The sequence below is a fragment of the Camelus ferus genome, chromosome 10, assembly GCF_009834535.1.
Source record: "Camelus ferus isolate YT-003-E chromosome 10, BCGSAC_Cfer_1.0, whole genome shotgun sequence".
Lineage (NCBI taxonomy): Eukaryota > Metazoa > Chordata > Mammalia > Artiodactyla > Camelidae > Camelus > Camelus ferus.
The window spans coordinates 32,171,884-32,195,019 of record NC_045705.1 but is presented as its reverse complement, the minus strand read 5'-3'; the positions used below and the strand labels follow the sequence as shown (position 1 = coordinate 32,195,019).

The window sequence follows — 23,136 nt, the reverse complement described above, 5'->3', positions numbered from 1 at the left end:
GAACAAATGTTTGGTGAACAAACGTGTCCTTGGCTGTACCGAATCAATGAGACACAGACATTGTAACGGGCTGTTTTTAGGTTCCTCCCTGTCTACAACACATAGTTCACATTACACTGTCGTTATCTGTGGTAATAGTCCGCTTCCTGAAACAGGTCCTTTCTCTAAATTTTTTTAGGCAGTTAAGGTGGGGGTAAAAACTAAGAACTTTCTGGGTCTTCTGTTTCTTCTTTTATTCTTTTTTTTTTTTACAGTTCGACTGCACATACACATTATATTGCATGTAAAAACATATATACAGTACACTGCACATTTTTTTAGTTTACAGATACGTACTTGAGTCTTCTGTTTCTTAAAAATATTCAGCCTAAAATAATCCTCATGTCAAAGAGACATTTTGGGGTGGCACATTTTGATCCTCTACAAAATCATATTCACCAAAACATGGGTGAACCTTGAGAGCATTATGCTAAGTGAAGTAAGTCAGACAGAGAAAGACAAATGCTGTATGTTCTTTATATGCAGAATCTAAAAAAGTTGAACTCAGAGAAACAGAGTAGAAAAGTAGCTACCAGGTGATGGAGGAGTGGGAAGAAGTGGATGGTGATGTTGATCAAATGATACAAACTTTCTGTTGTAACATAAATAGTTTCTGGGGATCTAATGTACAACACGGTGAATCTAGTTGACAACACCATACTGTATACTTGAAATTTGCTAAGGAAGTAGATCTGAGTCTTTTCAACACAACAGAAAAATGGTAACTATGTAAGATAACAGATCTATTTATTAACCTTATAGTGGTAATCTTTGATAAATTATACGTATACCAAAGTATGCATTGTGCACCTTAAAGAAACCCAGTGTTGCCAATTATATCTCAATAAAGATGGGGGAAAAAAAGACGAAAAAGTGTCCAGTTGGTTAGGTTATAAAGAACAATGGAAAGTGCCTTGGAAAAACATATCATTGTGCTTTAATAATCAGCAATCAACTTCTCTAAAAGGTATATAAGTTTTTGTATATAAATTTACCATCTTTCCACTAAAGTAATGTTTAAAAAAGCAAAGGAGGTATGAATAGTTGTATATAAACTAGAAGATTAATAAAATAAATGAATACACATCAATGGAAAGAAATGCAATGCCTCTGTTAAGAACATTTTTATATGTAAATGTGTTTATTGCGGTATCGTTTTATTTAAAAATCTGATAGTATATCCAAGAAAATGTTGTCATTTCTATATTGCTATATATAGGCAGTGTGATTTGAGTTGGATATCCCTATCTTTATGTAGAATCTTTAATTGTCATGAGAAGTTTAGTGGGTGTATGTGTGTTGTGAAAATGTGTGTATGTACTGTCTGTTATGGAATTAAAACAGTGTACCTACACTGGGATTAGTAAAGCATAAATAATAAATGTTGGTTGGGTGGTAATCATAGACTATTTTTAACCAGGTGTAAGACTGGGCATTGAGGAAGACAGGAACAAAAGAATAATGGGGAAAAATCTATATTTCTATCTCAATAACCCTACTTATTTGAAATATCTGATCATAAACCATATGATTAAACTTGTCACTTATTTCTGAGTACCAAATGTTGAAAAACCCAGGGACCAGACACAGACATCAATATAAATTCTAAGTAATTCTGGAGACAACATTGCCTGGGTAGATAGAACCACATCCAGGAAAAACATCACAAGTTTAGTCACAGGTACTAGTAATTTTGGGTGTGATTTTCTCATTTTTTATTTTATTTTTCCTTAGTTATTTTCTTCTTTTCATGAGCATAATAAATTTCACCTTTAGTAAACAAAATTGTATCATGTGTTGTGGAGAAAATCTTAAATAATTACACATTTTTAGCACAGAGTGTATCTGGGTAGACTTTAGAGATGTAAGCGCTAAGTGCCACTGAGCCAAAATGATACATCCTCTTCTGATTTAGAATCAAAAAGAAAGAACACTGTCTTGGTTATTTTCTATGCAAATACATTTTATCCAGTTAAAAATGGATATGTATTATTTTTTTATAATAAAGGCATAAAGTCAAAATAAGGGTTTCACAGTGTTACTATACTTAATGCATTTTTACAAAGTTTAAAAGCAATCACCATAGGTTAAATTATAATTATAAATGACATTTGATTTTAATTCAGAATTTATTTATTTGTTTGTCTATTTCCTGAAGAGTGTCCTTGTGGTATGGACAATATAGGAATAGCTATAAAAATTCCCCCTGCCAATTAAGAAAAAATTTTTTTAACTTTTTTTATTGAATTACAGTCATTTTACAATGTTGTATCAAACCTGCCAATTATTAAGCAGAATTAAAATAATACTGCAATAGTTATGTACACAAGTCACATACCAATGAATACATGCATTCAACTCAGTTTCTCCACCTCAATCCAACATATGTGTCCATGCATGTTGGAACACACATTCCAACGAATGTACATAAGATAAATGAATATATGCACTTGCATTCATATTGTTCCTGGCAAGCAAAGGACAAGGCTTACTGACATTATTTATCTCCCAATACCAAATGATAAAATTGCCAAGCTGTATACACATCCTTGTAGCAGAAGTAATTTTCTCTTCAGCCTTTCCTCAAGCTGTTAGTTTACTACTTGAATATAAGGTATCTGAGCAGCTCTTGTGGTATCACCATTAGCTATAGAGAGTTCATAAAGTAATTGTTTTTTTTTAAACATTTTTTATTGAGTTATAGTCATTTTACAATGTTGTGTCAAATTCCAGTGTAGAGCACAATTTTTCAGTTATACATGAACATACATATATTCATTGTCACATTTTTTTCCTCTGTGAGCTACCACAAAATATTGTGTATATTTCCCTGTGCTATACAGTATAATCTTATTTATCTATTCTACATATGCTTGTCAGTATCTACAAATTTTGAACTCCCAATCTGTCCCTTCCAAACCCCTCCCCCTTGGCAACCACAAGTTTGTATTCTATGTCGATGAGTATGTTTCTGTTTTGTATTTATGTTCTTTTTTTTAGATTCCACATATGAGTGATGTCATATGGCATTTTCTTTCTCTTTCTGGCTTACTTCACTTAGAATGACATTCTCCAGGAACATCCATGGTGCTGCAAATGGCATTACGTAGTCGGTTTTTATGGCTGAATAGTATTCCATTGTATAAATATACCACTTGTTCTTTATCCAGTCATCTGTCGATGGACATTTAGGCTGTTTCCATGTCTTGGCATCGTAAATAGTGCTGCTATGAACATTGGGGCACATGTGTCATTTTGAAGTAGGGTTCCTTCTGGATATATGCCCAGGAGCGGGATGACTGGGTCATATGGTAAGTCTATTCCTAGTCTTTTTGAGGACTCTCCATACTGTTTTCCGCAGTGGCTGCACCAAACTGCATTCCCACCAGCAGTGCAGGATGGTTCCCTTTTCCCCACAGCCTCTCCCGCATTTGTCATTTGTGGACTTTTGAATGATGGCCATTCTGACTGGTGTGAGGTGATACCTCATTGTAGTTTTGATTTGCATTTCTCTGATAATTAGTGATATGGAGCATTTTTTCATGTGCCTATTGGTCATTCATATGTCTTCATTGGAGACTTGCTTGTTTAGGTCTAGGAAACTTATAAGCATCATCAATTCTTATTTATAAAAATATCTTCTTTTTGCTTTGCTAAACAGAGAGAAAACTATAAGACGAATCAGCATCAGTTTCAATACACGTGAATCAAAAATTGTTCTAAAAGTGAAGATACAGTGCAGGTATAAAATCAGCACATTTTTCTCTCTAAAGATTGTTAATGGAATTGCGATACTCTCGCAAACTACATCTGTGTTCACTATTAATGCAGTTTAAGAATTGATTTTAGATACTGATTTTTGAATCTGTTGGCCTTTCATGCATTACTTTTGATGTTCCTTCACAGCCTTTTAGTTCAGGGAATATTACTAAATGACGTGGTGAAAATGAAAGTTGCAAAAATAAACAAAACGAAGAGTAAGAAAAAGACGTAAATTACTTAGTGCAGTGGCAGGAGGGGTCTTTTTGTATTTCACTGGGCTTCTGCTTTGACTAGATACCAAAGGTGTAGATTCAGTGTAACTGCACTTAAAATAAAAAATAATTTGTGATCTTCTTCCTGTTAAATCCATGTGTTAACCATAGTGAAAAAATATAGCTCAGTTTTTGCTAAAGTTGTCGCTATATTCATTGGGGAAAATACAGAACAGAAAATATAATTAATCATATGTTAGCATCCATTGAGCCAGAGGGCAGAAGCCTCAGAGATTTAAATCCCAAATGCTACCTGGTGAAATAAAATGCCATCTGCTTATTGTTTAGCCACCAGTAGCAAGGATAGAAAGAACTGCTCATCTCAGGTACGTCCCTGATAATCCAAATTTAAGAATATAGGAGAAATATTTTACATTAAAAAAAATGAGAGACTTGTAAATTAATCATATGATGTCTGCTTATTCAGTTTAATAAACTCATCAATTTAATGGTCAAAAAATAATATTTTCTTCTCAGAACTCGAAGAATCTATCCCAACTTATTTATAGCCATGAAATATTGTTTTAATTATTTTCTTTTGATGTAGATTCACAGGAGAGTCTGTACTCTTTTCTCATTGGGGAAGTATTTATATGAGTTTATACAAATTTTTTTTTCAAATATAATTTAGGTACCACTTTATAAATAACCATATGTGCAAACTTAACTGTCTCTAAACTACACGCCAGATATACTTAAATGAAAAAAAGATCATCACCTCCATTCTTATTCTTACATATCAACAGAGACACACATTCACACAAACATGACTTACGCAAATACACACACACACACACACACACACACACACAAGGAGGAGACTATATACATCAGAAGCATTTACTGTCCCTCATCCCGTTTTCGTATTTTTAACATAACAGTCCACTTAAAATCAAAGAGATGCGGCTGTGTGCATTAAATTCTGTTGTTCTCACTTCTTTTTATCACTTTTCTTTGACTACTCAAGAGATTCATTCTCTGGCCCTAGATTTTACTCCCCAAATAGGTAATGAGAATTGTGTCAAAGCAAGAATGTTTCTAGAGTAAAGGCCAATAAATCTGTTTCATCTTTCACCAAATAATGAAGATAACTTAGACCAGGACCAGTAATACATTATCCTTTATTGTTATTATTATTATTATTTATTTATTCAGTATTACTATTAGTCAGTGATATGCTCACGGTTTCTAGAACCAAGAGAAAAGCATTTTAAACCATTGTTTATGTGAGCTGTGTCTTTTGAGAAACATAACAAAGCAAAACATTTTTTTTGTGTCCATGTGAATATTTTCAAACATAGAAAATGTTTAGTCCTGTACCTTACAGCCTGGTCTCTCTAACATTGGTGTTTTTACCATGGTATTTTTGAATACAGAAAAAGACATTAATTTATTGAATTATACTTACAGAGATAAAAAAGCTAAAACCCAGAAAAAAAAAACTGATAGAAAATTATATACATCATGATGGCATGCAGATTTAGATTAAAAGTTTTTTTTTAATGTCAATCACAATTTTTGCTCGTTTTAATTGTCAAGCAGACAGCAATGCTCCTTCAAAGAGTGAGCACTTGGCTGGGTAATTTTCTGAGTATAAAAAGATAGTTACAGAAAGAAATTGTGTTCTACTTTACAGATATTTTGCAGATGTCCAGATACTCCTCTATCCTTTTCCTGATTATTTTGTCAAAAACTCAGACAAGAAAAAAGGAAGAATGAGAAAAGAAAATTGCTCCGTGACTGAATTCATCTTCTTGGGAATCACTCATAACACTGAGAACAAAGTGACCCTATTCTCCTTGCTTCTACTTGTTTATCTCATTAATCTTGGGGCCAATCTTGGAATGATTGTCCTAATTAGACTGGATTCCCAGCTGCACACACCCATGTACTTTTTCCTCAGCCACCTCTCTTTCTGTGACCTCGGCTATTCCACAGCAATTGGCCCCAAGATGCTGGCGGACCTATTTGCCAAGAACAAATCAATCCCCTTCCTTGGCTGTGCTCTGCAGTTCTTGGTCTCCTGTACCTTTGCAGATTCTGAGTGTCTCCTGCTGGCAGTGATGGCCTATGACCGGTACAAGGCCATCAGCAACCCCCTGCTCTACACAGTCAGCATGTCCAGCAGAGTGTGCTCCCTGCTCGTGGCGGGGGTGTACCTGGTGGGGATGGCGGATGCTTTGATACACACGACGTTAGCCTTCCGCTTATGTTTCTGTGGCTCAAATGAGATTAACCATTTCTTCTGTGATTTACCTCCTCTCTTCCTCCTTTCCTGCTCTGATATACAGGTTAATGAATTGGTATTATTCACCATTTTTGGCTTCATTGAACTGAGCACCATTTCAGGAGTCCTTGCCTCTTACTGTCATATTATCCTATCAGTGGTGAAGATCCACTCAGCTGAGGGGAGGCGCAAAGCTTTCTCCACCTGCACCTCCCACCTAACTGCTGTGGCCATTTTCCAGGGGACTCTGCTCTTCACGTATTTCCGGCCGAGCTCTTCCTACTCTTTAGATCAAGACAAAATTATCTCATTGTTTTACACCCTTGTGATTCCCATGTTAAACCCTCTGATTTACAGCCTACGGAACAAGGATGTAAGAGAGGCCTTAGAAAAATTGAAAAATAAAATATGGCTTTAAATATTCATATTAGGCATTTTTTTTACACACGTACACGCACACACACATAGTGGTTTCTGTTTCATTAAAATTATACAATATGCTAATGAGAAATATACTTTTCTCAAATTCTTAAATATAGTAGTATTTGCATTAAATTCCCATCTTAAGTATACTGCTGTTCCCCACAAATGTCCTACTTCATTATGTGTCCAGAATTTACAGATGGCACTTCTAAGTGAAAACATTTCTAAGTTTTTTATTATGCTCATTTTTTTCAGTTTTTACTCAAATGTTTTTTCAATTACACTAAGATTTATTGTGTATTTTTGAGTGACCTTTGAGCATTTAGGTCCTTTATGTACCACAATGCATCTTGTAGTTTCTATACTAATGAATAAAAGCTAGTATTAGTAATGTATTAACCAGACATTCAAGTAATTCATAACAAGCCTCAAATTCATCGTGTAATAAACAATTGAGGGCTATACATCCAAAACAAAATACCCAAAACTAGTGTAAAAGGAAGGCATATTTGGATAGAGAATTTCAATCTCAAATCTAAAAGAGATTCAAGTAGAGAGAAGAAAGGATACCAGGCAGAAGGTCTGACAACTAGACAAGACTTGAGTTGGACAAGACCATGTCTTAAAGGTAAAGATGTCCTGTTTGCCATGACAAGGAAGAACTGTGAGGGCAATATGTTAAGTGAACTAATTCATACAGAGAAAGACAAGTGCTGTATTCTCACATATTTGTAGAATCCAAAAAGGTCAAACTCACAGAAACAAAGAGTAGATTGGTGGTTGCTAGGGGCTTAACTATGGGGGAAATGGGTGATTTTGATCAAAGTGTACAAGCTTTCTCTCATTTTATGAGTAAGTTATGAGGACCTAATATACATCCGTGCCTCTAGTTAACAATGCTGTATTCTACACTTGAAATTTGCTGAGAGAGTAGATCTCAACTGTCCACACCATGCACACATTAAAAGTGCTACCTCTGTGAGGTGATGAATGTATTAACTAACCTTATTGGGGTAATCATTTCACTATATAAACATATATAACATCATCGCATTGTATACTTTATAATTTTACATGCTACTTGCCAATTATATTTGAATAAAGCTAGACAAAAAAGAAGAAGAAAAGAAGTCTAAAGGTTAGATTATACAGAACAATGAAACGAGCCTTGGTAAATTACAGCATTGTGCTGTCATCATCAACTATCAGTTCTTCTGTCATTTTCTTCAAGATAATTTTCTTCCCTTCTTCCTCATCCTCAGCCCTGGTAAAATCCTCCTCTTTGTCTCTTTGTGGCTCACAAATACTCATCTACATAAAGCACTATTTTATATCACCCTGTTTGTGAGAATTCTTTGCTAAAGGGTTGAGCTTTCCATCCTTTTATCCAAAGCATTGCATGTTGTCTGGGATACAATGGGAAGATAAACAAATGCATAATAAACTAAAAATACCAGATAATATTTTTGAGTGTTAATTTTTTTGAGTGTTAATCTTAGTAACTTAAAATTAACTGAGCATTTGGTAAGTACCTTAAGATATATATATATGTGTGTATATATATATATATATATATATATACACACACACACACACATACATATATATATACACATATATATATACCACAATACATATTGCATTCACTTACACAACAGTTTCTTGGAAGGCACATAAAATTGTTATGGACACTAAGATAGTGGATCTATAAAGACATGCATATTAATTACTCTAAAAGTAAAAGCTATAAATTCTTGATATCTATTTCATCTGCCTTTGATCTTGTTCCCTGAAGGCTAAAGCATTGAATCAGTTTGCTGAGAAAGTGTGGTATGGCCATATATTTGAAATACCATTAAGGATTGAAGGATACTCTTAATTAAAAATTAAGAGCCACTGATGGTCTTAAGTGTTCTAGCTACCATTATAAGATGCCCTTATGTGAAAATATTTCAGAATGGAAGTAAACCTACAAACTTCCTCTGTTATTCAAGATGGTACTTGTGAAGCATTGTAGCATGTTAGGAAAAGTTCTCACAGTAGAGAAAAAAAAAAACTTGCAGAGAATTCTTGTTTTAGATAACAGGTTTAAAGATTTCTACTCCTATTCTATTCCTAGAATTTTTTATCAATTCACCCAGACTTTGTATTGTTGCATATGATCAGCAGAAAACAGTGGCTAAAATATATTAAAGTTAGGCAAGAGAGGGTGTCAGTGGATTGCCATGAATTAAGAGATTAATAAGCACATTGTCTAATTAATCCATTGATGTGTGTATGATAGATACTTATTTCAACATCTAAAGACTGAGTTGATAAAAATATTGGCTCATTTTATTGGATCTGGTGGATGTGCTATAACAAAAGGAAATTTAATCTCATTAAATTGAAGACCAAAAATCAAACTGACTGATTTAGTTAATTGTAGGCTTCCTCTCATAGAATGGGAGAGGTTGAATGAGAAATTATGGAATTTTTTATGGAATTCATAACTTAGAAGTTTGGGCAATGTTGCAATGTTGCATAATGACTATTCTTTCTTGACATTCTACAGAAAAGGGGAACACTACATCAAAGGACTTCAGTGTATTTTAGCCTGTCTACTTCAATCTTCTTCATTCTTTTCCCTTTTAGTCTCTTCATATCACATCCCTCTCACATATCCACCAGTAATGGATGGAAAACTTCCTTGTCCAAATACAGATTTATCAATGACAGTGTGTAGTGAGTTAACACTATAGTCAAATTCCTATATCTTGACCTCCTCCTTCATCCCTGCCACTGAGATACTTAAGCATAAATATGGCAAAACAATGTTAGATTTGGGTACATGTCCAACACAGAGGACAGACAGATATATACTGGTCATAGGCTGTGTAAGTGCATTCGTTATAGATAGAACAGTAATGGTATTCAATAACCCAGTAAATAGGAAGTTCTGTGTTAAAGCCAGCAGCAGCGTTTTTTCATCTCCCTGGACATCTGTCTCTTTAGAACCATGCTGTGAACCAGGTAGCACGGCCACTCTAAATTTAACTCAGCACTCTTCCTTTCTATCCCTCAGACCCCACTATGTGAACAGGACTCCAATTAGATAACTCTAATCTAGTTCCTTCTAGCTGATACACTCTCTCCCTATAAAATATGACAGCTGGCATGTAAATCCATCCCTAGTGTTGGACAGGATTATGACTCATCTACAGAATGGTGAAATATAAACAATTTAAATATCAACTAATGGTGAAGATGTGGAACAATTGTGGCTTTTACATTGACAGTAGAATGAAAATTGGTGAAACTCCATGGCTCAGTCTACTATAGCTGGACATATAAATGCCCTTTGATCCCAAAATACCATTCTGGCTAGAGCTGGGTTCTGACTAAACAAAATGTAACCCAAGCCCAGAGGATGTCTGCATCCCAGAAGACAGGCTGCTCCCCAAGGCCACATAGACTAACATCCCTTCAATCTACCTCCACCCAAAAGTTTGAACCTGTCGTGTATATGGATTTAAGATTTCAAATAGTTTCTTCACATATATATATTTGTGTTTCTATTTATAAACACAAATATATGTGTAAATATTTCTCTCCTGATATATTTACATGGTAGCTCATGGCTTTCAGAGACTCTCTTCTTAAAGAAAAGACTCAGAAGTGATATTTTGCCAATTTCATTTGATCAAGCAATTTAAGTACTACAAAAATTCAAAGGGAAGATGTATAGGTACTTTATTTCTAAGGAAAATATGTAAAAACCTGTATAGCCATCTTTAATCTGCCCAAACTATCATCAGTCCATTAGAAAACTCTGTAATTTCTAATTCCAGATTATTTTATTAGTAATTTTAAAATATTTTAACTAAATATATGAGTTGTGTTGTAATCTCGTTTTATTTTTGGTGTAGTTATACCTACCAAAGCAATCAAATTAAGCAGGACTTAAGCAACACACATGGGAACGGAGAGTAACAGACATTTTAATCCTTCAGGTTATTGTGAAAGTAGAGTTTGTTCTGGGACCTTGGGAAATGGGCCAATCACATCAGATGCTAAGATGGTAGACCAAAGTTCAAAGAGTGTGGAGAATTCCATTGCTATCTGTTGGGGAGGATTTAGGGAGGACATGAAATCTAATGGTACAGCCACCAAGGAAAACAGTATGGAGTTTCCTCAAAAAATTAAAAATACAACTACTATATGGTCCAGCAATTCTACTCCTTGATATATACCTGAAGCATATGAAAACAATAATTCCAAAAGATATACGCACTCCAATGCTCATAGAGCATTATTTGCAATAGCTGAAATATGGAATCAACCTATGTGTTCATAACAGATGAATAGATAAAGAAGAGGTGGTATATGTATGCAATGGAATGTTACTCAGCCCTACAAAAGATTGAAGTTTGCCATTTACAATGACATGAATGGCCCTGGAGAGTATTATGCTTAGTGAAATAAGTTACACTGAGAAAGACAAATACTTTATACTTTCACCTATATGTGGAATCTAAGAAATAACACAAATGAATAAATATAAAGGAACAAAAATAGCCTCACAGATAGAACAAACTAGTGGTTGCCAGTGATGGGGATGGTGGGGGAGAGGCAAGACTAAAGGGGACTAAGGGGTACAAAATAATAAGTATAAACTAAGTAAGATGCAAGGATGTAATACATGACACAGGGTTATAGCCAATATTTTATAGTAAGTTTATACTGAGTATAATCTCTAAAAATATAGAATCATTAATCTGTACACCTGTAACTAGTATAATACTGTAATTCAATTATACTTCAATGAAAAAAGAAGCTTCTGGTATTTCTCAATGTACAAATTTTGTGCTGATAATAGCAAACACATTATTTTAAGAAAATAAAAATCAAACTCTGCTTATTTAGAAAAATCATCAAAAATACAAAAAATTTTAAATGAAGCATCCTTGCACATATGAACAATAGCATTAGGAAAATTCCCAAACCCAGTGCATTTCTATTCTTTGTACATCATTCCCCACTTTAATAGACAGAAATACTTAGTAACTATCTAGAAAGTGATTATCTTTGCAAATTCTTCTATTAGCAATTTTAGGAAATACAAAAAAAGGTACAGAACTTTTTCCTAAAGTCTTAAATGTAGTAGACACATTCTTAGAGAAATAAAATAAACATAATGGAGAAACAGTGCACTGTGTAAAGAATGTGGTGAAGTCACAATTTCAGTGAAATGTCTCTGGCTGATACATGGACGGGGAACGAGAACAAGACAATGCTTGGTGATGAAGGCTGCCCTGGAAGGTAGCATTAACGGGAATGTTACAGCATCATTATTCACAACAGCTAGAAAGTAGAAACAACCCAGTGTTCATCCAAATGAAGAGTGGATCCACAAAATGTGCTATATCCACAAAATAAAATATTATTCAGCCATATAATGAAACAGAATTCTAACACATGCAACAACATGGATGAACCTTTAACACATTTTACTGAAGAAAAAAAGCCTGGCAGGAAAAACTCATATTGCATGGTTCTGTTTATATGAGATGTCCAGAAGAGGAAATCACACAGAATCCAGAAGCAAATTAGTGGTTGCCAGGGCTGGATGGGGGGGAGGAGGTTGGGCGTTGGAGGGAGAGCTGACAGGCAGTAAGTATGGGTTTCTTACTGGAGTGATAAAAATGTTCTGGAATTAGACAGTGGTAATGGCTGAACAACCTTGAAAATACATTAAAATCCAAAGTAATGTATACATTAAAAGGGTGAGTTTTATGGTATATGTATTGTATTTCAATAAAAAAGAAAATATGATCAAAAGGATACTAATGTTCCTAAATAAGGGAGTGAAGGAGAATGTTTCAAAGACACAATGAACAAGGGGTAGGAGTGGGAAATTGTTCCCCCAACAGGTAAAGAGCAAAGACTCCAATTCTTGTCATACCTGAAAGATAAAATTACAATCGGGTGACAATGTGTTGTGTAGCAGAAGATTTTAAAAGATTTATTTAGGAAAGAAAAAAGTGCACCTCCAAGAATGGGAGGCGGGCTGTCTCAAGGGAGGAAGAGCGGAGGGTTTTGTCTCCCCTTCCTCTTATACCCTCGGTTAGAGGTGGTCTTTTGATTGGTTGATGGCTCTTGTCCCTGGAGTGCTTAGTCATGTTTGGCCCCCTTTGCACACGTCCTTACTCATGGTGCACACAGAAGACCCCATGGTGGGGGGGATGCTAAACTGCAGTGTTAATTGAAATACACTGAGCATTGGGTCAAGTCTAGTTAAGTCCTTTCTGCTACTGCACAGTCATGGCTGTCAGATTCTAACCAATTCCTTGCTGGCACTCATTTAGAAGAAGTAAAGTCCATTTATGCTGGAGATGGGCATAATGTCATCTTCTGGACCCTCTTCCCTCTCCTCCACTTGTACACCCAGTGCCCCCACTTATCTAACTACCTAAAAAAATGATTAAAGAGGGATCTATTTGAGTTTCATTAGATTTCCTCTGACTTGGGCAGAGAGTTTCAAGGTCACTGTGAAACATACCATTAAAATAATCTGCAGTTTTCTTCCCACTGGAGATCAATTTGGTGATAATAATGAAGCCATGTAAGCTCACCCCTTCCTAAAGTTGCTTCTCAATTCACAGGGGAAGATAGAAAAGCAGAAACATAATTAATGATGTTTTGCATAACATGAATGCCTATGAGCAGTAGCAGAGATTTAAACCCCAATGTACCTGGTAAAATAAAAGACCATCCGCTATTGCTCAGCTACCCAAGACTTTCTCATCTCAGGTAGGCTTCAAGGTCCTAATTTAAAGGATATAAGTCAAATAGAATACTAACCTGTGGTTGCCAAGGGGGAGGGGGGTGGGAAGGGACAGACTGGGAGTTCAAAATTTGTAGATACTGACAGGCATATGTAGAGTAGATAAACAAGATTATACTGTAGAGCACAGGGAAATATATACAAGATCTTGTGGTAGCTTACAGTGAAAAAGAATGTGACAATGAATATATATGTATATTCAAGTAAAACCGAAAAATTGTGCTCTACACTGGAAATTGGCACAACATTGTAAACTGACTATAACTCAATTAAAAAAAAAACTGTCAAAGTCACTAAAAACAAGGAAAGTTTGAGAAACTGTCACAGTGAACAGGAGCCTAAGGAGGCATGATTCCTAAGTGTAATGTGGTGTCCTGGATGAGATCTTGGACTAAAAAAGAGAAAAGGTAAAAACTAACGAAATCTAAATTAAGTATGGGCTTTAGTTAATGATAATGAGTTAATATTAGTTCATTAATTGCAATAATATGTCATACTAATGTAAGAGGTTAATAATAGGAGACACTGGGTATGGGGTATATGTCAACCTCTGTAATATTCTTCTATATTTTTTGCAAATCTAAAACTGTTCTAATAAATAAAGTTTATTTTAAAATATCACACACACACAAAAATTATAAGTCAAAAAAACTTACCTTTTTGGGGAAAAAAGAAATTTGTAAATAAAATATTTTATGTCTGTTTATTTAGTTAAATAAGCTCTGTAATTTCATGCCCAGAAATAATATTTTCTTCTCAGAACTGGAAGAACCTGTCTGCCCTTGGTGGTATCCATGACACAACTTTTACGTTCATTTATTTTGATGTTGGTTCACAGGAAAGACTTCACTCCTTTGATCATTAGAGAAGTAGACATGCAAATTTAAGGGGTTTCCTTGTTTGGTTTTATTTAAAAGATAATGTAGGTACCACATTAAAAATTAAAATGTGCAAATTCATCTTCATGGTCACGTTTACTTGCAAAGAAAAAGTTTCTTAACCACATTCTATTCTCATGTACACCTGAAACATATTGTAAATATGCAGACACATGACACACACACGACACACACATGCACAAGGGAGAGAGACCACGTATGTCAGAAGCATTCGTTCCTCTTCATCCTGCTCCAGTTTTTTAATATAAAACTCCATTTAAAATCCAAAGAGATGCAGACACATGTATTAAATCCTGTTGTTTTCACTTCCTTTTAGTATTTTGCTCTGGCTGTTCGAGACCCCTCCTTTGGCACCAGATACTCTACAAACAGGTAATGAATAGTGTGGCAAAGCCATAATAAATTTCTAGAGAAAGGTCGATGTTACTTATTCCATGTCTCACTAAATCCTAAACAGCAGGATCGATAACATAATTGTTTTCATTGTTATTAGTGTGTGATATGCCAATAGATTCTAAGACTAATACACAAATATTTCAAATCATGTTTTTTTGAGGAACACAATAATTGGCATCATTTTTTTCTGTACCCATGGAATTTTTTCAAGCGTAGAAAATATTTGGTCCTATATCTTACGTAGCCTGGTGTCTCTAACACTGATGTTTCTTGCACACTGTTCTGAAGATGTAATGAGATGTCAATTTACCCACGTGTCTTTCTTGACACAAGAAAGGTAAAGCTCAGGTAAGTCAAAGAGCTTGTAGAAAGTAACACAGCTCATGAAGAGCATCTGGATTTAGACGGAAGTCTAAAGTCTCGCACGATCCATCCCAAATAGTTTTTATTACCTTTGTGTAGATAGCAATGCTTCTTGCAGAAGTGATTATTGACCAAGTACTTTTCTGAGTTTAAAAAGAAAATGGCAGAAGTGAACCGTGTTCTTCCTTACAGGTGCTGCATGGATGTACAGACATGTTATACGTGTGTGTGCCATTGTCTTGATCATTTCCTCAAAAGTTGAGACAGGAACACTTTAGAAGAATGGAAAGAGGAAACTGCTCCTCCTTCACTGAATTCATATTTTTGGGAATTACTGACAACCCTGGGATTAAAATGACCCTTTGTGTCACGTTCTTTGCTGTGTATCTCATTAGTCTCCTGGCCAATCTTGGAATGATCACCCTAATTAGACTGGATTCCCAGCTGCACACACCCATGTACTTTTTCCTCAGCCACCTCTCTTTCTGTGACCTCGGCTATTCCACAGCAATTGGCCCCAAGATGCTGGTAGATCTTTTAGCCAAGAACAAATCCATCCCCTTCCTTGGCTGTGCTCTGCAGTTCTTGGTCTCCTGTACCTTTGCAGATTCTGAGTGTCTCCTGCTGGCAGTGATGGCCTATGACCGGTACAAGGCCATCAGCAACCCCCTGCTCTACACAGTCAGCATGTCCAGCAGAGTGTGCTCCCTGCTCGTGGCGGGGGTGTACCTGGTGGGGATGGCGGATGCTTTGATACACACGACATTAGCCTTCCGCTTATGTTTCTGTGGCTCAAATGAGATTAACCATTTCTTCTGTGATGTTCCTCCTCTCCTATTGCTATCTTGCTCAGATACACACGTCAATGAGTTAGTGATATTCACCATTTTTGGCTTCATTGAACTGAGCACCATTTCAGGAGTCCTTGCCTCTTACTGTTATATTATCCTATCAGTGTTGAAGATCCACTCTGCTGAGGGGAGGCGCAAAGCTTTCTGCACCTGCACCTCCCACCTAACTGCTGTGGCCATTTTCCAGGGGACTCTGCTCTTCACGTATTTCCGGCCGAGCTCTTCCTACTCTCTGGATCAAGACAAAATGACCTCACTCTTTTACACCCTTGTGATTCCCATGTTAAACCCTCTGATTTACAGCCTACGGAACAAGGATGTGAAAAAGGCCCTTGAAAAATTGAAAATTAAATTGAGAAATTGAAAAATGAACGATGGTTTTTAATATTTATGTTATACATATACACATATATAACAATTTTTATAAAATTATATAATACATGAGAAACATGATTTTCTCAGTAGCAATACTAAAGCTCCGTCATAAGAAAATGTTTCAGTTTCTCAAACTTATGCTTCATTATGTGCCTTGAACTTATCTATGAAACTCCCTCTTCCTGTACAACTTCCTGACTCTTCTAATTTTGTCATATTTTATTTGTTAATGTGTTCATTCAAACATTATCATTTCACATATATTAAGGTTTGTGAGTGTTCACTTTTTTTTTTGCATTTAAGTGCTTTGCATTTCATGAAGAATCCAGTAGTTTGTGCACTAGTGAATCCTAAAGCCTAGAGGAATAAACAAACATTGATTAGGCAGACAAATAATTCCTAATAAGAAAAAAAAAAACAGAAATACAAAACAGGAACAGACTCATAGACATAGAATACAAACTTGTGGTTGCCAAGGGGGCGGGAGGTGGGTAGCGACAGACTGAGATTTCAAAATGCAAAATAGAGAAACAATATTATACTGTATAGTACAGGGAAATATATACAAGATCTTGTGGTAGCTCACAGCAAAAAAGAATGTGACAATGAATATATGCGTGTTCATGTATAACTGAAAAATTGTGCTCTTCACTGGAATTTGACACAACATTGTAAAATGACTATAACTCAATAAAAAATGTAAACAAAAAAAGTCCTAATGAGGTTCAAAACTCCCATTTAGTGAAAAAGGACTTCAGGTTAAAAATCTAGAAACAAATGTCAAAATCTAGTGTGCAGAAAAAAAGGCTTTTTTGGATAGAAGTATTTACTCTCAGATCTAAGAAGTGTTAAGATGGGGAAGTAAAGGATTCTAGGCAGATGGTCTGACAGTTACAGAGGTCTTGAGGGGAACAGTTTTATACCTTTTTAGAATTAAGAAATTCAACATGGATAGGTGATAGTAACATAAAGTGCCTTGGCAAATTACATCATTTGCTGGAATTATTAGCTATCAATGCCTCCCTCTTCTCAGCTCTGATTAAATGTCCCTGTTTTGGGCTCACATAGAACCATCTTCTTCAGTCATTCTTTTTCATGTAACCTTGTTTATTACATCATTGCCTACAATATGAGACTGTGAGCAATCTTTGCTCAAGGACTGAAAATTCCATTCCTATTATCCCAAACACTTACGTAGTCTGGGACAAAAAATGGAAAAAAAGAAAGATGAAAGGAAGGAAAGAAGGAAGGAAGGAAGGATGGAAGGAAGGAAGGAAGGAAGGAAGGAAGGAAAGAAAGAAGGAAGAAAGAAAGAAGAAAAAGAAAGAAGGAAGGAAGACAAGCAAGAACTCACTGCACACGAAAGAAGAAAGAAAGAAAGAAAGAAAGAAAGAAAGAAGAAAGAAAAAGACAGAAAGAGAGAAAGAGAGAAAGAGAAAGCGAGAAACGAAGGAACGCGAAGACAGGAACGAAGAGGAAGGCCGAACTGACGGCACAAGCAAAAAGCCTTCCCGCCTTCCATGCCCATCCCCCAGCCCTCCGACCCAACCACCGCCCGCAAACCGCCTCCCGAAGGGAGGGGAAAACAGTAGACAACATTTTTGAGGTTTTTAGACATCAGTCACTAACAAAAATTAACTGAAGGTATGGTATGTGGCTTGAATATATATACTTTATAAATTTTAAGAAAGAACATAAAATTGTTGTGGCTAGTAAGATATTGATCTACAAAGACATACGTATTACTCTAGAGTAAAGAGCACTGATCTGTATACATTCTTAATATTTACCTATTTCATGTGTCTCTGCTCTGGATTCTGCTGTCTAAACCACTGGACCAGCGTGCCGAGACAACACAGATATGGCCATATATTTTAAAGACCGTGTAAAACTTGTATAATTACTCATTACAATCATAGAAGTTAAAAGCCACTACATATAGATTTTCTGGCTGTCATTGTAAAATGCCTTTGTGCAAAAACATTTCAGGATAGAATTAAAGCCCAAGAAGATTTTCTGGCTTTCAATGGGGCATTTGTGGGACGCTGTGACCTCACACATAGTATCACATTGGAAAAAGACCTATGAAGTGTTTTTTTAATAAAAGGTTTTAGAGGTTTTCACTTGTGCTGTTTTCTCACTTCACACAGGGTAACATGGTGGAAACATTGCAGAAAATATTTTTTTTTTTAAATACGTTGTCCAAGAAAAATGGGGGATCAGCAGATTGCTGCTAGTTCAGAGGATATAAACACGTAATCTGATTACATCTCTCCTCCTTTTGATTGCTATATATTATAGCATCTAAAAACTGACTTGATCTACATGTTGGCTGTGTTATGAAATCTAGTAGATGTGAACTAAAGGCAAGGAAATTTTAAACCCTATAAATAAAATTTCAAAAATAGAATTGACTGATTCAGTTTATTTTGGGCCTCCCACCCCGATTCACCAAGCACCCCCTGAAAGGAGCTGATAAACATAGACGCACCCCAGCTTTTGAGGCTGCCCTGAGGGATGTGTCCCCAGATCATCTGACTCTGATAGCCAGCGGGACTTCCACTCAGGAACGCCACAGAAGGTTGAAAGCATGTCAAGCCCCTTTTCCAACCACAATGGAATAAACTAGAAAACAGAGGAGTAAACTGGAAAAATTCACAAATATGTGGAGGTTAAACAACATGTCCCTGATTAACCAATAGGTCAGAGAACAAATCAGAAGAGAATTCAAAAGCAATCTTGAGGCAAATAAAAGTAGAATCATGGCGTACCAAACAACAGGGGATGGAACAAAAGCAGCTCTAAGAAGGTTTACAGTGAGAAACGCTTACATAATGGGAAAAAATCAGATAACTTTATACTTCAAGGGACTAGAAAATACTAGTCCAGCATGTAAATAATAATTATGTGGTAAAGCAGTTATATATCCCTAGAAAAAATGTGTATATATATTTACTGAAGTGTGGCCAGTCCACAATGCTGCGTCAAGTTCTGGTGTATGGCACAATGCTTCAGTCATGTAGGAACATACATATATTCATTTTCATATTTATTTTTCACTGTAAGTTACTACAAGACACTGAATATAGTTCCCCGTGCTATACAGTATAAACTTGTTGTTTATCTATCTTATGTATATTAGTTAGTATCTGCAAATCTCGAGCTCTCAATTTATCCCTAGAAAAAAATTTATTGAAATGTATCTCATGTCACAAAAAATACTAAAAAAGATGCAGACCAAGAATAGTGATATCATACTGTTCATTATTTTTAAATCTGAGAAATGTTCATTGTTTCTGAATTTAATACAGTGTCTTAAACAAATCATGATTCTTAAAGAACTCAGCAAGTGTAATCATTTTCATGCCCAACTGGGTATTTATTTTACGAGTGTAAGACTATGTACATATTCCAGCTTTGTCTTTAGGTTAAGTGTTGTTTTCATACCATATTGACCTGCAGTCATCTTTTGGTTCATGACTGATTACTGAGATAAAGCGGTGAAGGTTCACACAATCCACAGTCCTCATGGATAACATCCAAATTTAGAGCCAAGCTTACTCAAACTCCTGTTCCAGGCACTTTAACTTTTGTCAACAACGTAACAATGAAACTTGTCTGGGCTATTTTATAAGGATAAATCACACAAAAATATAATGTACTGTAATAAATGCTTTCTGATTTACAGATTATATTTTTCTGAATCTCAAGAGGTGTTAAAACTTTCACATTTTCTTGATCATTTCTGTAGCATGTTAGAAGAAGAATGAAGAATATGTGGAGAAAATGAATCTTCTTTAAGTGAATTCCTTCTCTTGGGAATTAGTAATAACCCTGGGATCAAAGTGACGCTATTTACATTTCTAGTTGCCTGTGTCATTATTGTTAGTGAAAAATACAATGTCCAAGTAAGACATCATCAGTGTCTACATGTAATATCCACGTATAATGCAGTATTACACATCAGTTCCTTCATCCTAGTTCTGTCCACCTGCCCAGGCAACGGCCTCCCTAAACACGAGCATAGCCAGTGGTGACACATTAGGGTATATGTGCAATTAGCCACATACAAAAAAAAAAAAAACTACTATTCTTCACTCTTTTAATAAGCGTGTGACTCTTTCTTAAGAGGCAGCAAATATAATCTAGCTTGATATCTTCTTTAGAAACATGCTATGACCTAGAAAAACAATGACAACAATACGGTGTTGGAATGTTCCTTCAACTCACCATAACTGTGGCTTACAACACATCATTTTTACTTTTTTGGCTTCAGTTTCCACTCTGTCCCAAGAGGGATTTGAACTGGATAATCTTTATTGTACATTGTAGCTACCACATACTGTATCTATGTTGATTTGATTTTATCAATGAATAATGCACAAACCTACATTTGGGGAGATAAAAGAGAATAACAGATGGGTGGGAATTTATTTATACCAAAGGACTGCATTACATTTCTAGGCCAATTTGACCCAAAATGGAAGTGGTAATGATGATAGAAAAAAATAGCTTAGGCTGCATGAGCCTTAATGCTATCAAGATGTATCTGTTCTGCATTTCGATTTTAAGAGACACTTCGTAAAAATGGATATCCACATTTTTCAGTCATCAGGGAAATCGTGTAATCTACACAATGGCTGAAATTAAAATGACAGACAACATGGAGCACTGGTTAGGATGTGAAATAGCCAGAACACTCACTCACTGAAAATGTGATAGTGGAAGCATGCGTTTCTATAATTCTTTGGAAAACAGTATGGTGATATTTAAACTTTATACACACACGGGTGCACACACGTTTGAATCCTAGTTTTATACACAAGATAAATGACTGCATCTCTAACAAAAGACAAGTACAAGAATATTCACACTAACATTATTAGTAATACAAAAAAGGGGGGAATATCCTCAACTGCCTATCAACATTAAAGTAGATAAATAAATAATGATATATTTGTACAAAGTTTTACTATTCAACAAGAAGCATGAATGTCCTGAAATTCAAGCAACAGCAGGGATGGTTTGCACAGGTATGTTGTTGAGTGAAACGGTACATTCTATAAGCATCCACTTTTGTGTGGTTCAAAAAAATACAAAACTAATCAATCATAATAAAAGTCAAGAAAGTGTCTACTTCTTGGCGATAAGAGATCAGCAATTTAGGGAGGGACATATAGAAGGCTTTGTTGATTCTGGAAATTTTATATTTTTTGGTCTGGGTCCTGACTACAAGGCTAATTTTTTTTGAAAATGTATGTGTGTTAATTTAAGGATTCTCTGCAAGTACATTACACATCAGAAACATTTTCCAAAAGCAAATATTCACCATTAGATTACAAGCGACTTCAGAATTTTGTTAATATAAACTATTATCTTTAGATATTCTTTATACATAAAAGTGTATATTTTTAGAAAATGAACAGTGTGACTTTCATATTTAGTTAGTGAATAATGATCTCTTTTGTTATTGAAAATGCAAAAATATCTTATTTGACTCATGAGCACTCAATATTTTTTCCAGCAACACGGAGTCTTAATGAACTTGTTTGCCTTGGTACCAATTATCAGGCCCAGAACTCAGGGCCACACAATTATTTTCCAAAGGTAGGTGTTCAGAAGTAGACAGTTACCTATAAAGTGTTCCATGTAGAGGCACAGTGGCACAGGGGAAATCATACAGACACAGATTTTTTTCTCCCTTGCTTGTCTCTGATGTATTAAATTCCAACTATGTGATTCTCTCCTGTGATGTAAGAAAGCCAACTTCAAGTCAAACTAAAACCCTTTAAGAAGTTAATTATCCATTTTTTAAAAAAAATAATAATACAGCTACTGCAGCTCATTCCCCCATAATGGAGGAAAGTCACCCTAAATGGTCTGCAGGGGCAGTCATGTTTAGGAAGCTAAATTTAGGTGCTGTCTCAGCAGAGTGAAACCCAAAGAGATTTGTCATCCCTGGAGACAGAGAAGCACCTGATGCAAAAATGAGTTTGAAAAGGAGTCAGAATAAAACTACCAAGGAAACCCCATCCTTCAAACATGCAGCCAGAGAAGCAGTTAATGGCAGGAAAGCCCTTGGGTGACACAAACATATCAGCACCTTCAGTTCAATACGTGTCAAAGTATTATAATTACTTAGTTTGAGTTAGGTCTCAACAATGTCACTTATAACAGTCAATTAAATATATTTGTAAAGAAATTGTCACTCAAATAATTACTCTAATTAGTCATCACTCTAATTAACTGCAATTAGGCAACAATTAATATATCACGAAGGTACCCTTTACCACATATCAAGAAGACTTTATTTTAATGATTTTGGCCAACAGTGTGTTCTACCTTTATAAGATCTCGAAAAAAATCTAGGTCCCTGTATAGCTCCCAGTGAGGTTTCAGAAGAAACAAATTCCCTGGAGTATTTGTAAACACACTCTAGCTTAATACTCATCCCTTCATCAATTACTTTGTGCACATTCAAAATTTCACTTTACCTCTTTTTCTGGTAAAGAAATTAATTAACTGCAGTAAGGCAGAACCCATAGTAGGAACACATTATTGTGTGTTTCATTCAGGAGTAGAAATTAACAGATACATAGAAAGTTGTGCTTCTCAGCATCCTGAAATGATTCATGTATTTTAAAGTATCACTCAGAATGTGGCCAAAAAAATAGTGTATCCCCTAAGGCTGCCATGTTGCACA

At 35.5% G+C, this 23,136-nt stretch overlaps 2 protein-coding genes across 2 annotated transcripts; both read left to right on the top strand.

Moving 5' to 3' along the window:
* The first annotated feature begins 5,788 nt into the window (after positions 1-5,788).
* On the top strand, positions 5,789-6,718 carry LOC102504735 (olfactory receptor 5W2). Its single transcript, XM_006179015.1, has one exon. The coding sequence runs from the start codon at positions 5,789-5,791 to the stop codon at positions 6,716-6,718; it is 930 nt and encodes a 309-aa protein (XP_006179077.1).
* An 8,771-nt stretch (positions 6,719-15,489) lies between these two features.
* LOC102517921 (olfactory receptor 5W2) lies at positions 15,490-16,410 on the top strand (the record flags this gene model as incomplete). The annotated part of the gene is made up of 1 exon (XM_006178988.2): positions 15,490-16,410. A coding segment is annotated over exon 1 (921 nt), but the record flags the coding sequence as incomplete, so codon positions are not given.
* Between the last annotated feature and the right edge of the window lie 6,726 nt (positions 16,411-23,136).